This window comes from Bombus bifarius, unplaced genomic scaffold (assembly GCF_011952205.1).
Source record: "Bombus bifarius isolate JDL3187 unplaced genomic scaffold, Bbif_JDL3187 scf7180000007970, whole genome shotgun sequence".
NCBI classification, from domain to species: Eukaryota; Metazoa; Arthropoda; class Insecta; order Hymenoptera; family Apidae; genus Bombus; species Bombus bifarius.
In genome coordinates, this window is record NW_022884356.1 from 2,191,956 (window position 1) to 2,212,113 (window position 20,158).

The 20,158-nt window shown below is 39.8% G+C and overlaps 1 protein-coding gene across 3 annotated transcripts in view; it reads left to right on the forward strand.

Annotated features, from left to right (window-relative positions):
• LOC117214655 (protein rhomboid) overlaps positions 1-20,158 on the forward strand; it is a 501,274-nt gene that overhangs the window by 328,792 nt on the left and 152,324 nt on the right. For all 3 annotated transcript variants that reach the window (XM_033460869.1, XM_033460861.1, XM_033460879.1), the window contains one exon: positions 8,022-8,134. In XM_033460869.1, the coding sequence (XP_033316760.1) occupies positions 8,022-8,134 (113 nt within the window). The remainder of the gene's footprint in view (positions 1-8,021; positions 8,135-20,158) is intronic.

Below are 20,158 nucleotides of genomic sequence, written 5' to 3' on the forward strand. Positions count from 1 at the left end.
AAATAGAGTAAGACGCGTGAAAACGCTGATACAAAAATCACCGACGTACAAAAAGTGCAATTTACCTCTGTCAGATTTGCGCACCAAGTTCGATATACATATATATATATATATACGTATAAGGCGTAGCGTTAGCCGCATAAAAAGGTGGAAAACCCCGAGAATCTAATTATGCGATGGAGAAGGTTTTTTCACGAGCTTGCCATGCAAAAGAGCGTTTCGCCTAACGTGTAGAATTAATTTCGCCGAAGTGAATCCGTTTCCTTCTTCGGCCTTGCATACGATAAACTCGGGTTAATAAAATTACTTGATAAATGCTTCAATTTACTCTCCGATCCGCAATTTATCAAACAAGCTTATAACAGACTTAAGTTATACGGTGCTCTTAACGGGTTTGTTTCGTTATTTAACGCGCGTTTAACGTGCCCACGGAAAAGTTTCTTTCTGCAAAGAAGAAGAAGAGAGAGAGGGGGAGAGAGAAAAGGAACAAACACGTCGTCGGTCGCGGTTCTGTTAAAAATTGACGCTCGTTTGTTTCCAATGGTTTCGGATCGACTGTCTTCGTTAAGGATAGGAAACAGAAGAGAATGGGAGGAAAAATACGAAGAAATACGAAAGAGACGTGGCAACGAAATTTAATCATATTTATTAATTCCATGAAAGAGAAATGTTAATCAAATTTTATGGGCTAAATCTGTCGTGAGTTGTTTATGCCCGCATAAACCAGTCCAATTATCGTGAAAGCTTTAAGCGTACCGTCTAGTGGATTACGTTTGCACGTGAGCGTACTGAAAGAGAGGGATTCTCACGTCGATACGCTGGAATCTCGCCAAACTTAATTTCAAACCTAAAAATGATGTGTGCCTCCTTTGAGATCATAGCCATAAACGTGAGAGAGAAATGGAGGCAAAAAAGCCCCTATATCCTTCTCGTTGAAAAATCTCGCACGTTCTTCAACTTGTACGAGGCCCGCTCGATCTCCGATTTACCCTTTCGCCTGAGGAACTATTTTTCTTGCCGCTGTTCTCGTGTGATTATTGGCGGAGAAATAAAGGACGAGCAGACGTCGAAAATACAGAGTGTTTCACGCGATTGGATTAAAGTGTAACTACGGAATTATAGGAGCTTCGTTTCTACAGAATTACGCGATTACATTGACACGTTGGGAAATTTCCCGAAAACTTCGTTTTAACTAGAAAAACAATCCATCTACCAACGTTTTAATATTATTTCCAATAATTTCCTACATTTGTATTTCTTCCACTGTATCATCTACATACAACATTCCTGGGCTCAACGTTGAACAATTAAAATCCTTTCACGCGCCACTTTCAATCAGCAACTTTCACACGCCACCGTATATGAAATAATATCAAGCCATAATTTTTTCGACAATCTCAGACCTACGTACGAAACATTTCTACTTCTATAAAAAGAAAGAAAAAAAAGAAATTTGCCATTTTAACCTTCGTTCAGGACCCACGAATTACGCATTATAACCGTAACTGTACCCAAGTTTCTATCTCGAATAATTAAACGATTTGCTTTTTCATAAAAAAGGATCCTGTTCTCCCCAAAGCAACTATTTATACGACCTACGTTTACAAGAACAAGCTTCGTTAGGGGATGTAAAGTACAAAATTACAGCTGCAATTCTATTCCGTGCCCTGGTCTTAAATAATTGATCGATATCATCTCGGGAGTTTTCTAGGGAAAAGTGGAAGACAGCCGATACAGTGGACTCCTTTAACATTTCACGAGGCGAGGCTCTTCTCATGGGACCGTCAACACGATTAAACCATTCCACGGACCAATATTCTCTGGAAGCAAATTTGCGCAGGCAACAGTTTTGCATTCCAAATGGTCGGAGGGCCGACTTGCCACGTAATGTAGGCCCGGCCCCGTGTAAACCCGGCATAATGAAATCCGTGCCATTAGGCTGGCCAATGGGGTAAATTCTCCGGCTCGCGCAAACGTCGGTTTCCCGCTCGTCCGTTGCAAACCACCCCCTTCTCCAGGCTCATTCGATTCGATTCGATTCGAAATCGAATAGAGCCGTGCTTCTCGACAATGCTCCGGAAAATTCACTCTATGTAGCCGCGCGTATACGTGTTACCGTACCCTCCTAGGGGTTGGAACACGTGACTGGATCCACGGGAATTGCGTCTCTTATTCGCCCCTACGTGTACAGGCATATCTTCCTAAAACGATCGGGGGATATCTACCTTGATTGCGCCTTTCTCCCTTTTTATTCTCTTACTTCTTCCTATCCTTCTTTTTCCCGACTTTCTTCATTTCCCTCCTACCGCTGTTCCTTTGTTGGCGAATAATTGGACGCTTTTTCGACAAACGGATTACCTGGCTCGTAGTAAAAGATTATATTTGTGCTTGAAAAGGTTCGAACGTGATAAAATAATCGTAGAAAACGTCTTGTATTTATCTGACTTGTGCGATTCGGTGTAAAAAATGTAAATTTTGTAAAAGAATGTAGAGAAAGATTACATTTCAGACTTCGTTTACTAATTATAGACTTATAAATATCAACGAAAATATCTCTGTAGTCCAACAAACGTTCTTGTCCATTAATCACAAAACATACAAAAAATTCCACCTAGACACCCGATGTTATCCTCATCGACGCACATACGCACGATCTTCCTACATCGAGCGCGACGATGTAAATACCATGCAAGACTCGGTTTTATCTTTCCGAATACCGTTAAAAAGACAAATATCGTTAGCTATAAAACGTTTTAAAAACAGCAATTAGAAAACTCGGTTATCTTCTCGTCCACGTATAAACACAATTTTCATTTTCACCTGGCATTTCACATTCTAACTCGGCATTTTCGGTGTTCACTCGTGGACCGTACAATTTGAAGAATGCAACGCGTTTATCAACCCGTGCCGGTTGGCCGAGTATCGTTTATAGGACCGTCATTAGATTGCGGAACGCGCAAGAGCGCGAAGTTAGCAAGGGAATTCGCTGCCGGGCGATCGAGCAGTCCGATGATCGCGGCCTAATCGAATTAAACTGGCCGGTTGTACTCGTGTTTACGACGAGCTGACTCGTCGGTCTGCGTTTGCTATGTTCGCGCTATAATAGCCGTGCGCGTACCTCGCCCCTCATTGACCATCCCTCGGCGGAAGGCGTCGGACCACGCGTTTCCCATCGATCTCTGTTATCGTCCGATTGAAACCACAGCACCGCCGACATTCCACGAACTCATTTGCCTTGAGCAACGTTATCCAGACTTTGTCCAAACTCTGCGTATCGATCTTTCCTCGTATAGCCTTTTCAGCATCGTGGTTTTCCCACCTACGAGCAGTTTTCTATTATAGTTTTATTTTATGTATTATAGTTCTTCGTAGCTTTACTATAGTGTTAGTTTGGTGAGTAGGTTTAATTTAATAGGTAATTTTTAGGGAAAAGTGATGGTTCTGTACGATACAGAAAATATTGCTACGTACAATGGTATTTGTTAATTAGTATGAAGGATATGTTTCGGGAAAATATGACTAGAAAATTAGTTTAGCTGCATCGTATAGGAAACAAGTCGGTACGTTTGAAGCTGTACGTTTATTCGTTTATTCGTATTTCAATGGTAGAAAAAGATGCAAACTATGTTTGTTTAATTTCCACTTTGATATCATTGGCAATCAGGTAACTGCGTTTATTTCAGATTTTAAGCTTTCACGATGCTCGATGGCTGTCACGCTTTTGGTTTTTCAGATCAATCGTGTTACGCGTTGCACTTTCCCGATTGATCCGGCAGAACCAAAAGCACGACAAACTACATTTATACGTTTACGTTTTGTACACCCGTGGATTTTAAAATTGCGCGCCTCGCTGTAAGCACGTTTACTCCGCTTTTCTATCTCGGTTCCATGGTTTTATCTTACACGATGCTCGCAAGGTTCCCAGCCTCGCGATAAGCGACGAACAACAGATTAAATTTCATGCTAGAATCCACAAGTCGCCGGCAAAAAGCTTCTCTGGTGTTTCGAGCGTGGCCAAGCTCTTCTAAATATCCTGGATACATCGCTGCACGGCGATAAACTCCGAACAAACGATCGAGATTAATAGAACGAGCCCTTGGGCTCCTTCTGCGATACTATCGATCCCGGCCACGGCGACGAGACACACGAACCGACTCCCTCCGGGACCGTAAATTCACGTCGAAGATTTACTTACTTAGCCGGACACTGGCTGGCAACGAATCTCCGCTGCTTCATTGCGCGGTAAAACCTTCCTAGATGTAACACGTGACCAACGGATATTTAAAGGCAAACGACGATCTGCCACCTTTTCATTATCGTCCGAACTGTCCTACGATTACGCTATACCACTATACCCTATTCTTCGTCTTTGATCTTGGAAATTAGTGGAAATTACGAAAGTGAGTTAAAAAGTACGAGGTATGCCGGTTGATTAAAGGAGATTTGTAAATGCATTGGCCAGATTTCCTAAGTGTTTAATTTGTCTTTTTTTAGCGAGAAAAGGGATCAGCTTGATTAACGGCGGTAATTTTACAGCGGTAGGATTTTATCTGCGGTTTAATTACGAATGCAAGTTTGAAGATTAATTTTACGATGTTGATCGTTTTACCAGACTAAACTAAGATTACAGGGACTCTTGATTCTTTAACGTATAGATTTTTCTCTCGTTTACCGCTGACGATTATTAAACCTATTTTCATAATTATAATCACCTGACAACCATAAAGATATAACATATTTTTTTCTTAAGAAACTTATTAATATTAAAATAATCGACTAAATGAAATAAAATATTAAGGATACGAACATGAATGTGAATATTGAGCGATAATTTAAGTAAATAATTTAACAGATATCAATGTGTTACGCCGCTGGTGATCAACTAACGCGATCCAATTTTCATACGTACAGTATCTTACGAATGGACGTTTAAATCACGAGATCAACCATTATACGACGCCAATTTATTGGTCATTAAGAGGTAAAAAAATTTTTCTGAGGGATACAAAACGAAATGGTGAAAAAAGAAGCAGAAAGGACAAGGGATACGCTCCGAGGCGTGGCAAATAGGAATACCGATTCCACGGCAACGGCAAATTTAATTCTCTTGGCCGGCTAGACGTTCCACGAAGTTCATCGGCGTGCACCCTTGCCGCTGTTCTTCCTCCGCGACCGCTTCTTTTTGGCAATCAAACGAGCAAGAAACACTGCGGCTTCCGGCAGCTGGTTCTCCGCGCAGCCAGAACTCGCTCCATCGTGCTTTGTTTCGGCCCATCACCGCGCACTGTCGCCGCCTTGGAAAATTCTCCGAAATTTCGCACCGATTTAACGTGTACCAGCATCTACCTACATACACATAAGAACATGATTTACGTTCTATTTTAATAAGAAATCCACATTTATCGTAGCTACGTTTCAACGAGGAAGAGAAACACGTACGGTTGTATTTCGTTTCTACTATCGAGCGCAAATAAGTGACATTTCATCGACGACGATCTAACTGTTCCAGCCATTTCTCAAGCAGATAAAAGAACTTGTTTCGATTTTTTTCGTCGGAGAAGATAGCAACCCTAGAGATCCTCTCGCATCGAACGCGTCAGGCTGTCATCCGAACAATATCTGAAAATCGTACATCGTCTAAAGTACGAAATGATATAACAAAATGTACGAAAGGTTGTACAGAATGGATGTACAAAAAGTTAGGGAAAAAATTGACACGTAATACTGGTCGAGAAGCAGGGAAAACAAAGAGATGTTAATAAAGGTGAATCGAGAAACTATTAGTTTTGCAGTTTAACGTATAAATGTGTGGCGTATAGGAAAACAGCTGCTTCGCTAAATGAGTTGATACAACGAACGAAAAAGTACTGCCGAGTGATAAGAAGAAACGCCAGAGATCTTTCAAAGTATGCGCGCTTCTATGAGAAAACGTGTAGAAGTGTGCGTGGAAATGAACGGGAGACATATTGAACATATGTTGTAAAGGTAATGTCCTACTGGCAAAAACACCTCGTAACTCAGAAACTAGTGGTTTGCGAACCCATGTTTATTAAGACGTTTTTGCTTGTTTTGATGAGTACTGTATGCTCCTAAAGTTTTTCTTCAACTTTTTTCTACGCATACACAGGTTGTACATACACAGTATACATGTACAGTATGTCTCAGCGGAATGAGATCGCTTAAATATCTGCCTTGTGTACGATTGTCTGGGAAAAAACTTCTCAGGACAAAGTTAAACTACTTGAAGGGGCACACATAACGGTGGAAAGAATTTCTTCTCAAGGTCGTTTCTCCGCGAGATTCCAAGGCTACCGCTACGTTCTTAGACGTAGGGGTACTATACCTTTTTATCCATCAATTGATGCGTTTTCTTATTCTCCTGTACAAGAGTATTAAGCTGCTTGTGGCTGAAAATAGATCAAATGATATTTTAACCTTAATTTCGTGCAACTCGACGTACGAAAGAGAAGGAAATGCGCAAAGTGGTACTCTCACGTTTACGTTTCCTTTACGTTCCATGCACTACTGCATTTCATCAAGTTAAAATCGAAATATCTTTCAAGCTTATGTAACTGTTTATGTAGTTATTCTCTAAACTTCTCTACGTACTTAGATTATTTGTATAGAGAAAAGAAAATCACATCCACCGGTATAAAAAGATACATAAGATTCTATTTAAGGAAATACCAACGGCCTTCGAATATCCGAAATAAATAAACGCGAGAAAAGATTGTTTATTATTTAAAGAAACAGTTTAACTTTGTCCGCAGTAGTTTCTTCGTACAATCGTAAAAAAAAGGCAGATAGTCGGATCACTTCATCCTTCGTTCATATGCTTCTCCTTCGTATCCTTTTCTTCGACGAACGATTATCGTTCTACTTAAATTATTCGCGACATTGACGAGAAATTCATTGGCCCACAGGTCTCGTAGCCTAAAACAACTATCGTGCACCAGTAAATACGATAGCGAGCGGGTTCCATGGTCGATGGATAGTAATGTAGGAAGCTCTTACGCCACTGTGCACACACTCTCTTCCTTCTACATTGGTACAAACTGCACGCGTAAGACGGTACTCGTGTTTGTGGATGTTTGTTCGTGTCTTCGTGGTACAGGGCCGTTCTATGTACACGACTTAGCTGAAGGAGTTTGCTAGCGTTCCTGCTCGCATTTGCCTAACCGCGTTAACGGATCCTGATCCAAATATCAGACACCGCAGCTCGAGCAGCGTCGAGTCGAGCTTCCTTCCAAAGGATCGTGCCAAGAACTGCAGCCACCTTTTGTGTCGTTGACTTCCCGTCAAATCGATCGTTCCGTCGGATCTTGTCCTTTCGACATTTTTCTACGATAATGGCGCGTGTGCATCCTTGATGCCACGAGATTCTCTGAAACATCGACGTTCTCCCTTCTACTCCATAAAGTCGGTTATGTCGCTCTTATGGTTCTTACATACGGATACGTTTGTGGCTGGTAAATAAATTGAAATGAACATGCTGCCATTTTTGCTACCCTTGTTTTTCTCTATTCGATACAAAATATTTCATTATTATTTCGTAACGGTGCGATGTAACTTTACTCGAGAAGTAAAAATCATGGAAAGCTTCGAATATTTGAATATACCTTGGAAAATGGAAAACTTCTGGACAGGACATTTTTATCGAGGAAAACAGTACAGATTATGCAACGAGATATAATTTATTATGATACATTGACACGTTCTTCGACATTTGCACGTAGGATATCAGTTTTTGTACTTTTACGAATGACAAGGTAGCCGCATTTCTGGGTAATTTGAGTAAATAAACAAAAATTAAGAACATTTTTAAATGGGCTATAAATTTATAGTCGACTCGTCGCTCGTAGTAACAAACCTTCGTACTTTTGGATATGAATTTCTCTTTCTCTTCCAATAGATCTAAACGTTGCTGTAAATTTATCGATTATTAACCCGCAACAGACCTATGTTTTTTAAAATACTGACTTCGAGCAACGATCAATAATAATTAATTATCTCTGTTACAGATGAGTGGCAAACGAACTAGAAGCTTTAAATGCGCGGTTCACCATCGTGACCGTGAAGTCTGCTCCGAAAACGACTTTCATCTGCTCGTGCACGAACCTCCTCTCTTTCGCAGGTACGATTATCTAATTTTTTACCATCATAAAACGTCCTTCCATCTTTTGCCTCGTCAAAAGCCAATGTCCCAAACGCAGAAGAGTAGTAAATCGTTCGATGGACATTCTCCGTATTATTCTTCGCGTTCATCTCGACAAGCATAGACGCGTAATTTTCATCGAAAGCAAAATTGCACGCGCGATGCCAAACTTACGGAACGATATCATCGTTGCATAAACATCGTGCATATTATTGTTCGCGTTCATCTCGACGAGGTTAGAGATTTCGGACAAATTGAACCTGGAGAAAACATTCGGCGAGACAAAGCTCGACGATCGATGAAGGAAGGAGAAAGATAGGAAAAGAATAAAATTAAGTTATCCGTCGAGACAGGAAGAAAGTGGAGCGTGGTGGCGAAGAAAAGTGGATAGAACGATGGGAAAAAATGAGAGGAAAGGGAAGGTTGCGCGTTTTATTATTCCGTTGAAACATCCGACGACACCGTACGACGAGGACCTCCTTACAGTATTTCTGTGCTGCATTTTATGCTCCGCATCGTTACCCATGCGAGAGAACCTCGAGAAAACAGCAACGTACATCGTACGACCTGTGAAACATCAACGTCTTTCTACTTCCTACTGCTAGCTCGAAGGATGCTACTACTTCTTCGTCGTTCTCGCTGTTCCTCTGTATATATCGCCTTTCGTTTCGACCCGGCATACCGAGCACTGAACGCGTTTCCAGTCATTGCTTATAGATGTGATTTCCCAGTCGGTCGAAAATTTCTCCACGGTTAGTCGCAGCTGCGATTCTTTCGTTTAACATTCCACCTCCGAGGTTCGGAAGCGTTCGCGACGAGGCGCGCGCGCGATTTCCACAAAATGTAATCTTCAACGATGAATCGCGTGGAATACGCGAGCTGTCGTGGATTTCGAATTTTCGATACGATTCTGCGTAGATTATATCGACGTGTTTCGGTGCACGTCGAGAATTTTTGTACGAGACGCTCGTCACCTTCGTAGATAGAGCGCTAAACGAAACGTATCGTCGCGTCGCTGGTTAATAATCAAATCCTTCGGAAGCGAACCTAACGTTACCGCTTCGTTCCTAGGGTTTTTAATCTTTCGATCTACGCGCAGTTGACCGATTTTCGTTCCGTGCGTGAAAATTCAATTTATCGTAAATATACCGTAGAAAATACATTTTTCGAATGTGCAGCTTCGGGCCGCCTCCACGGAGTTGATCAATTTCGGTGGCGCGTATAAATTGAATTTGTCGTAAATTACGAAGGACCCATACAAATATCGAAAAATTCCATTTGCAAGTTAGTTTCGTAATTACACGCGCAGGAAAGAAATAAATACGGCTAAATAAATACAAACGAAACGAAGCTGTAAATACGAATAATCAGGTCCGCTAGAATTTATCAGCCGCGTGAAAGAGATATCTGTACGAAATTGCGGAATTAACATTGCTTTTAACAATATGCAAACGGGAATATCGTGAGGTAACACTTCGGCTATTTACATCTTCATCCCGTAGCTGTAATCTTTAAAGCGTTTGACAGAAAAGTTTGACCGGTTCTAATCAAAGACATTCCGATCACCAATATTCTCAGGGACATTGCAACGAAATTAATCACTTTTCCTTTCGTGAGTAACTCGATGAGATTAATAGTCACGGATATGTATCAAGGCGCCGGGTCCCTCGAGCGTGATCGATTCGACTTGTTTCTGGGTGCCATTCATAAATAATTCATTGTACCGTCGCGTCCGCTTGAGAGATCGGAGAGAGAGAGAAAGAAAGAGAGAGAAAGAGAGAGAAGCACAAACACATACACAAAGAAAAATGAAAGCGCGATGAGAACGAACGAGTGAATGGATCGAAGAATAAGTAAACGAGTAAGCGAGCGAGTTGAACAAGAACAAAAAGAAAGATCAGAGGGGAGAGTTAATGAGAAAGAAAGTAGATACGAAAAAGGGCCCACGCGCGTGCGCGCGATTAAAGAAAGGCAACGAAGACGGATGAAAAATGAGGAATAGAAAAAGAAGGAAATGAAAGGAACAACGCCGACAAAGAAACGGAAATGCGAAAAATAGCGTGTACACAGAGATCGAAGGATAAGAGAATATAAGAAAATTGCGTAAAGCAAGATAAATGATTAAACGTGCAAACCTATGTACGTATCTGGTAGAGGATATTACAAAAAAACGAAGATCTGTAGGTAAGATTGATACAGTAACTGTTTAAAAAAGCGAAACACGTCGGATGTAAAGACTTGTATTAATTTGTAACGTTAAAGATTGTTCGAACGTCAGATGGATCGGATTACGATAAAATGGATGAATGTATCGATGTTTTGTAGAAAATGTATATGAATTAATTATTGTGATTCTACGAATAGCAATAGAATCGTAGTTGCACTGTGATATGTTTTTATTTTTAATTTTCCAGGGATGGAAGATTCGTGGAATAGGAAATGAAGATGTAAAAATGAAAATAGATAGGAGGAACGAAAGATGGAAGGAACTTTTATGAGATAGAATTTTACCAATTAAAAGTTTCCATGTTTTATACATATTAATGTCGTCTGTAGTTAACGAAATTTTAATACTAATGAAATGTCAGAACACTTTCAACAGAATGTAACTCATATTAAGTGCTATTTAATATTCCGACAGTACTTCTTCTCGTCGTAATTTCCATTGAAATATCTTTAAAAGCAATTAATGTCGTAATTACGTAACAGAAATAATAATCGCTTGGTAAATGTTAAAGGTTTTAACGAGATGTTCGATTCGAATCGAATAGAACTTACATATCTATTAATATCGAACGAATCGCTGATTTTTCCATATTTTATAATCTTTTACTCCCTTTCTGAACCCATAATTTTCCTTGCTTCGATATGTTCTTTCGAACAAGCCAAGTACCGCATAAATAACCGCCCCGAAGAAAAGATTTCTTTCCAAGTTTACGAAGCACGTTTGAAAGGCCTACGACCTGAAAACAAACGGGAAATTTCGCGAGCAAGCTGCCTACCGAAAGCGATATAAAAAATTTCGAGCTATTAAACTGGCTGCCGTGTACGGAAAAGTCTAGGGACTTTCGGGCATTCTCTCCTTCGAGCCATGAAACTACCAAATTTCCCTTAAGACGCGAAGACCGCGGCGCGTTATAGAGGAGAGCTTGCATTCAAAATTCCATTAAAACTGTTTGAAGTTCTATTTTGCCTCGTTAAATGAGCGGCGAAGCACGCGCGTCTCTCCACCAAGAGAAAGAGGAAGAAAAAGGGAAGAAAAAGGGAAGAAAAAGGGAAGAAAAAGGGGAGCGGCGGCGGCGTAGGGAAACGGTCAAGGATACAAGGCGAGAGATAAAACCGTCGAAGAAGCGGACAAACGACACGAATCGAAAGTAAAAATCGAACAAAATGTATTTCACTTGATCGGTACCTCTCCTTCTCTTTATTCCTCTTTCTGGTGCTGTCATCGTTTGATAGCATGAAATCTTCAAGCTAGCAAGGAGACATTCCTGCGCGCATAAGATAAGAAGAAGCAGTGGCAACCTGCAGGCAGCCGCTTTGCAAATAAAATATCGCTCAGGCGTCAGGCGGACAGAGAGGAGAAAAGAGATGAGAAAAGATGAGAAGAGAAGAGAAGAGAAGAGGAGGGAAAAGAGAGAAACGGGGGGGTGGCCGGACGGAAATATGACGAGACTATATTCCAGGCAGGTAGCGCGAGCACGCTTGGAATTCGATGCGAGTAGAGCCCTTAAGTCTCGCGGTCTTCTCTCCCCTTCTCTTCCTCTATGTCGTCGTTGCTGTTGAACCCAACGCCTCGACGCGTCTCGACGCCCCCTTTCTCGTCGCGGTCCAACCACCACGACCAAGGGCCATGCAAATTTTCGTGGTGAATCGGCTGAAGGTGTAAAAGTGGCTGCACGACACCCCTGAGACGCGACGCCGTTATCCCTGCCGCTTCTCTCTATGAGCATCAAAAAACTAAGAATGCTTTATTGCCGGCGATTCCTCCTGCTGAGAGCGAACCAACGAATGCTCGTGCTAGCGGTGCGGTGAATCTGACGTGCCACCAGCTCCAACAGAGCACGATGACGAGCATTGATTTGTTATGCGGAGCAGCGCGGCTAAGGCAATCGATGAAACGTCGGGCCGTTGCTTTTTTGATTAAATCATTTTCGAATTATGAATTTCTCCTCGTATGGCTCTTTTCGAGATAGAAGATAAAGAAATAACGTGAATTTTAATTGGCAAATTAGCTAATAGATTGTATTACGTTGGCCTGTAATATCGGAAGCTCTTTCTTCTTTAATTCAAAATCGATAGACCTCTTCTTTGATTCGAAATCGTGCGTTTTAGAATTCTGGCAATCGTCAGTTTTACCTGATTATATCATTTGCACCGATCTAATGATTAATTCCTTCGCGAATATGATTACAAATTCTTATTTTACGCTATAAATTCCCTCAAACTCCCTGACAGAAGGATACCAACAAAACGAACAAACTAAACTTTCAGTTTAAAATCTCGCGATCATTCGTTCTCCAAGAATTACGCTCTTCTATAACGATAATTCCCGCGGTCATAAAAGCAGCAGTTCCTCCGGAAGCAACGAACTCTGGTAATTGGAAAGTCGCGCGAAGACCAGCGTCTCAACTCGACATCCGTAACTCCCATCTTCCATGTATATCCGGTTTACGCGCACGCGCGACCACGTAAGAAACGTTTTTTTAATCGCGGTTTCCCGGCGGAGAGCGCTGAGAGCGGAAAATTTCTTCGAGAAACACGGCTATTAAAGGCACAGTGGAAAGTAACAATTTTAACAATTGCCACGGAAAACGCATTACATTAAACGTTTCGAAATTTCATTAGCACTGTAACGAGACACGACTGTCGTGGTTATATTGGTAAAATTAAAAAAAAGAAAAACCAACCTGAAAAACTATATATTTTGTGCATCGTGCAAAACGTATTATACATTGACATTTAAAACGTCGTATTACGTACATGATCGTACACGTATTTTATAAAACATTCTGAAATATGCAATTTGAAAATTAATTTCAAATTTTTCCACCGTAATCGTGACAATCGTGACAATCGTGCCTCGTTCAGTGCTAAGGAGATTTCGAACGTTTTGTACGATACGTACAATATGTATTGGGTGGCAAATAAGTGATTACGGATTTTGTCATTAGGTTGTATTGACTTAGTTGCCAACCCAATAGTTTCTAACTTGATCAATATGATCGTGACAATCGTATCTCATTACAGTGCTAATGTTTCTAAACGCGTTATGCGATGCGTACGATATGTGCATTTCCAGTTAAATCTCAAACTTAACCAGTATGATCGTGATAGCGTGATTTCGTTACGGTTCTGCTCAAATTTCAAAATGCGTCGTACGACGCACGTGATGCATTCACGAAAGGTATATTCGCGAAGTATGCAAACGCCTCTAAGCAACTGGGGATTACTTTCCAACCCTCGCGTCGTTTCTCTCATTTTCCTCGTATCGTTGGCGCACAGAAGCGCTCGCTTTCTCTTTTACCCCCGTTGGAAAACGTAGCTGGAACGGTTGACTTTCAACATGGTGGATGCCCAGTCTTTCTCCGTAGCCAAGCTGCTGAATATAACACGCAAATCCGTCTCGGAGGCGCGAAACAAAGATCCAAAAACCTTGCTCTGCGCCCTTTAAATTTTCGTTAAACCTGACGCAGTTAATAGGTGTGATTTCATTTGCCGCGGGCGAAAACGGCGAGAAACGCCGAGCCAGATTTTTTTCCACCGTGAAAAAACCATCCCGTAGCGCGTAATAAGGGGCGATCTCGCCGCGTTCTTTTCTTCCGAGTTAATCCGGTCGGAGCTTAATGTTTCTCGATTAAAGTGCACCTCTTAAAGCGAGCTTCATCCTCGCGCAGTGAAAGTGATTTTAATTGCTACCGTGTTACGCTGCTTACGCCGCATATTTTGTATAGCCGGCCGTCCGTTTATTTTTCTCGCGAAAATTATCGTAAGCAGCGGTGCAATCTCTGGTGCATTGTTAATAACGACTAGTAAGTATACGAAATATTCGTTTTCGATGCTTGACTATAATATTACGCCGTTGATGCAAGGAAAATTCGTTAGCGTTACGAATTTTCTTCCACCGACGCTAGTCTTGAAAACGAGCAACAGCATGCAACCGCGAGAATTTGATAAAATTTGCAAGAAAGAATAGCTTTCAACGATGGTATCAGAACGATCGTACATGAATATATCGATAGGTGAAATCGTTAAAAACGAGGAAAGACGTAAGAGGAGGAAAAGGAACAGGTACTTTTATTTGAATGAAAGAAAACGGCCCTTTAATTTTACGTCAAACTCTAAATGTTTGAGTACATTTCGATTGTGCGAATATTAGCTACGATACTGAATATTATTACATATATTAGCGGAATATACAGTTACGATAGAACTCCATTTATCTGAATCCGTCGTGGGACAAACAGTTCGTATAACTGGAGTTCATGTAGCAGGAGTTTACCGATTCCCTCCACCTATGTGACTTCTCGTTCAAATATAATGGGAGTTCACGTTCGGATAAGTGGATTCAATCGGCAGGAGTTTAGTTAATCGAGCATCTACCAACTAAAATATCGTTTCCATAAATAGCGCTTTACCGCACGTTGAGAAATACCATAACTATGGCTATATACATACTATCAAATCATCGTTATTATTCCACATTTACTGCTAATTTTGATGCAACGACAGTTTCGCTTCGTTTTATATTGTTCGTTCTTATTAAGAGAAAAATGTCCGTCTTCTCTTTGTTGTAAGAGAAAAAGTGTAAAAATGTAAAAATACGTCGAAATAAAAATAGTTTACGTTGGTAAGTAAAATTACGCTCTTCTATATCGTTGCATCATTCTTTAACGTCATAAATAGAACGACAGAATTTTTTAAATTAACATTTTGAATTTTAGCTTAGCTCTGACGTTTACCTTTGGCACGATAAAAAACATATTGATCGTGCCAAGGTCAACGTCATGAAACGCAATTGACATAACCGATGGGATGTCTCTTGCTCGATTGACATAAATTGACATTATCGACATTTTCAGCTTAAGGAAGTCGTCGTCGATTCGAAGCTGTTTATTATCGCGCCGCGTACTCTGCAGATCTTTCAATCTTTCGATTCTCAGAATTCTCTTATATTTCTACGTTTTAAATAATATACGTGAAAATCAAAACTTTGATTCATTTCGCCATGTACAATTAAAAGAAACGAACGTGTTGCAGGATTTCTTATTTGAATATTCGCGTACGTATTTAAACTGATCATCGAATTCCGGAAATCATTAACTTTACACGTACTGCACTTCCTTCAGTAATTAAGCGTCAAAATACAAGCATCATTAAGCCGACGAATTGTTCTTGAACGTTGATCGTATCCTCGCCAACAATTTCGCCCGAAACGAAGGAAAAGCAATATGAGTTAATTAGGAACAAAGGCGAATTTCTAATAATTAGCTTCTCTTTCGCCGCGCTTCGCGGAGCTGAATTAATTTCACATCGCGGTAATTTCGATGTTATCATCCTGCATTTTTTCATTTAAATACCCCACTGGCGTGTTCTGCGTCATTTTTGCCATCAGATGCTTAGAATCATGTAGATTCAAACCTATGATGATAATTTTTATGAAAGAATAATTAAAACCTGGATTTTAATTAATTCTAGCGTGGAGGGAAGAGGAAAAGACGAAAAATTTATTTAACGCTGTCGTTTTATTTATATTATGTATTTCGAACGAAAAGATTTATGAAACGATATTAAAAAGTACTTGAAATTTGATGAATACCACTTGTTTCGTTATGAGACAAAAGGATTATAACGATATTCGTTTGCTTTCATCGCGTAATTAATGGTTCACAAAGATAAAATAATAAACGAAAATAATAACAGAGACAGATATAACCCTATAATACAATACGTAAAGACGATATATGTTGGAGGTGTTCTGTTAAATAAAATAAATATTCTAGTAACGATTGTAGAGTTTATTAATCTTTTAACATTGTATGTATACAATTAAAATATTAAATTATCCAGATTTCTTCGTATAACTATTTTTTCGCATTCTTTAATAACGAAACACACTTTTCAACCGCACCTTTCTTATCGAGACAAAAATTAATTCTAGAACTAGCTATCTAAATATTAAATACATTACACATAATTAATTTGAATTACAGCAATATGGTAAAAATAGACGAGTGTATGTAATCGTATTCCTATCTCAATAAAGGTAAACACTGACGTTTTCGGTAATTACAAATAGAAAACATTTAATACCAATCATTTTGTTGAGTTTGATAATCTCAGTGTCAATCACACACTCATACGTCATTCGTATCAAAATATTTTTCTTAATCGCTATAGAAAAAAAAAGGAAAAAAAAAGAGAAGAAAAGGAAATGATGGATACGGGTTTACTTTGCCATCGTCCCACATATCCCTGCTTACCCTCAAAGGGTCTCCGCTCTCGCATCCCGTCAAAGATCGTTTCGAACGACAAAACGAGAACAGCAAATTAGAGCTCGAAGACGATGGTGTACGGTTTCTGTCGCTTTGTGAACGTATGTCCTTCGTTTCCATTCGATTTCGCCACTGCGTTTAATCATAGCCCGCAGACGACGATCGTTTCGAAAATCGAACGTTTTCCTAAACTTCGCTCGCAATTTTGTTACGTCGATTTTAATCAGTCCGGTTTCAATGGGACGATTAAAATACACACGGACGTACCGCGAAAAATATTTCGCATTGTCCCGGCTATTTTACCACTTTTCTCACGTTAATGTATCGTACGCGGTGCGATATTGGACACCGTTAATTAGCTGCAATTTACGATCCATTGTTGAGCACAAAATACCAGAGCGATTTGTGAGCTCATTTTGAACAAAATATTGGGCTTGTCCCTGTTACTTCCGCGATTAGGGATACTTTTTTCGATGAAATATAGTTAGCAGGTAGAATGCGACTTTTGTGAAAATTTTTCGTTGAGTTAAAGAAGATATCCGATTTTGTTTCCGATATCGATAGAGATTCGATTATTTGAACTTGTTAACCGGCTTCCCCTTTAATCAGAAGCTTCCGCATTTGTGAAATTACATATCGATAAGAATAATTTTCAATTATATGGATTCTAATTCTTGTAAATGTAAATGCGATGAGATTTATTCTTATTAAAAATGTAGCAACGTTTAAATAGATAGAGCTCTTCCTCTGTTAGTGGATTATCAACTCGATATCATCAATTTCAGCCTGTAACTTCGTAATCATTCAAATTAATTCTCCAAGAACTTAAACGAAGAGCACTTTTTGATTTCGACTTTCGTTACTACAATTCTCGGCCCATCGTGTGTTAAAAAAATATACCACCCGGTACACAAATACATATATCGTGGAGAGTTCGTAATCCAATTGCAAATACTAAAATTGAATTGAAAACAGCGGATATCTCCATAAATACTTTCAAGCAGAACTATGCGCCAATATATAAATGTACCTTTCGTAAAAACAAGGATTTCGCTTTAAGCTACTTGAGGAATCAACATACGTTTCTCTGAAGATTTTCTTTACGCTGATCCACAAAGCTAAAGGAATCTTTCCTGGTTTCCGTTACGCAACGGTACGGTTATTTTTCAGTGGTGCAGCGGCAAGGAAACGAAATTCCGTTGGCCCCGTTACGATTCTCCTGCGACGCGACAATGTAAAATCTGTTAATTGAGTTTGCCGCTAACGCGACGACGGAATTATAAACCGCGTCGGCGTAAAAGTTTGCTTTTCCCCCGCGGATGCGGCCAGATTTTTCAGGCTTCTCTTTCACACCCTGCTAGGCCGCACTTTGTAGGGATAACGAGCCCGGGCCCGATGCAAAAGAAGAAAGGAAACTTCGGATGAAATTCCCGGAGCTCTTTGATACCGCGTTACCGGAACTCCGGGATTTCTCTTGAAAGAGCCTGGCAACGCCTTTGAAGCCGGTTTGTTTGATCACCATTTATTATACTGCTTATTACCAGCCGTGTAATTGTCTACCTATTCGATCAAACGCGCCAATTTGCCTCATCGGCCACTGTTGCTACGAGAAAACAAAGTCGATCGTCGTTTCTTACTGCGAACGCCAATGTTCCTTTTTTTCTTTCCAAACAGTGTACGTTGTACATTGTGCAGATTTTTAATACTTTCGCTAGGATGGATGGTTACTGTGAGAAGCTATCTTTAGATTCATATACTGAATAAGTAATGGATTATACAGGGTGGTTGGTAACTGGTGGTACAAGCGGAAAGGTGGCGATTCTACGCGAAAAAAGAAGTCGAAAATATAGAATAAAAATTTTTCGTTCGAGGCTTTGTTTTCGAGAAAATCGACTTTGAATTTTCGCTCGGTACGCGTGCACTTTATCGCGTCTCGTTATAACGGATCTCACTGTAGATCGTTGTCTCGATGGAAAAATTAAAAAAAAAAATTAAAAAAAGATTTTATTCTATATTTTCGACTTAGTTACGTCCCTGTATAATGAAGCATGTTTAATTAATAAGAAATATATATATCTAGCAGAATATGATTCGAAGAGAGCAACGCAGTGTACATATCGTTCGACCTTTCTCTGTCGTTTCAATATATTTGCAAGATTTTAATTTTTCAAATGCAAATCAAATAGCGGAGGTTCTGAGTAATATTGTAAATTCAACCTCGATATTATAAATTCTTTTCTCCGTCCATTTGAAACACCTTGTATTCACTCGTATTTATTACATAAATATATATATATATATATATATATATATATATATATATATTATGCTTAACACATTCAGCACATTATGCTTAGTGTTTTACAATTACAATTCGAAAAGAATTGTATGAACTAACAAATAGACGGTTTTTCCTTTCTTTTTTTACAAACCAGTAAGACTTATACTCGTAACTCTCGCGAGAAATCCTTGAATTTGTAAATTTTTATAAAAAAAAAAATTGTGGAAAGTGCAAAGCATGTTTCATAAAACTTTTCCCTGTACAAATATTTGTCCGTAGCAAACGTTGAGAAATATTGGCGGAGAAAAACTCGCGTCAATATCACTGAAACTAACATGAAACGAAATTCGCTTATAAAATATACTTACAGATTATTTTTCGTAAAATTTATGTCTTATCGCGTGAAAAAATATCTACCACGTTGAACATACATGTTCCACGTAAATCAAACGACGATTACATTACACAGGGAAACGAGTACTCGGTTCGATTTGAAAAAAAAAAAAAAAAAATAGAGAAACCAAAAGCATAAAAAAAAAAAAACGAGCGCCACACGTATTTGAATTTCAAATACGTGTACGTTTCAACTGGATCAGTTAGGCCTACGAATGTCACCCTCCCCCCGCCCCTTTGGGTTCGGCTACGATTTTCACGATGATCTCGTTAATTTCGTAGCCGTGGAAAAATCGATCGAATCTCGCCGTCCATTCAGTGTCCCGAAATACTAATCCGGCGAAACTCGAGTCGGTCACGTAGCGACGAATCCTCCAGTTAATAAAAGGTCATAAAAGGAGCCGTTGTAAACTGCTGGCTCGTGAAAAATACTTAGGTGTGCGTCAGTCGATGGCCATATTCAGGACCCTACACACCTGGTCGCCGTTCAAGAAGCCAGCCACACTCGAAACCGAGAAAATTTCCACGTTCACAGATACCATCATCGTTAGATTCGCTTTTCGGGATGCAACCCTGTATGTAAAGTACCTGCGACACTTCGAAAAATCGCATCGTTTCGCTTATTAACCTTCTCGATCGCTCTTACGACCTTGAAGTCAAACGACAGGCTACATAACGCGTGTAAAAAGATTTTGTTTCATATTACTGCTTGAAAGTGAAAAAATACTAGAATATTTCTTTTCCTTTTCTTTTCTTTTTTCTTCTCTCTTTTTTTTTTTTTTTTTTTTTTGACATGGTGGAATTTGATTGTAAAACCAGAAGCAAAAATATCGG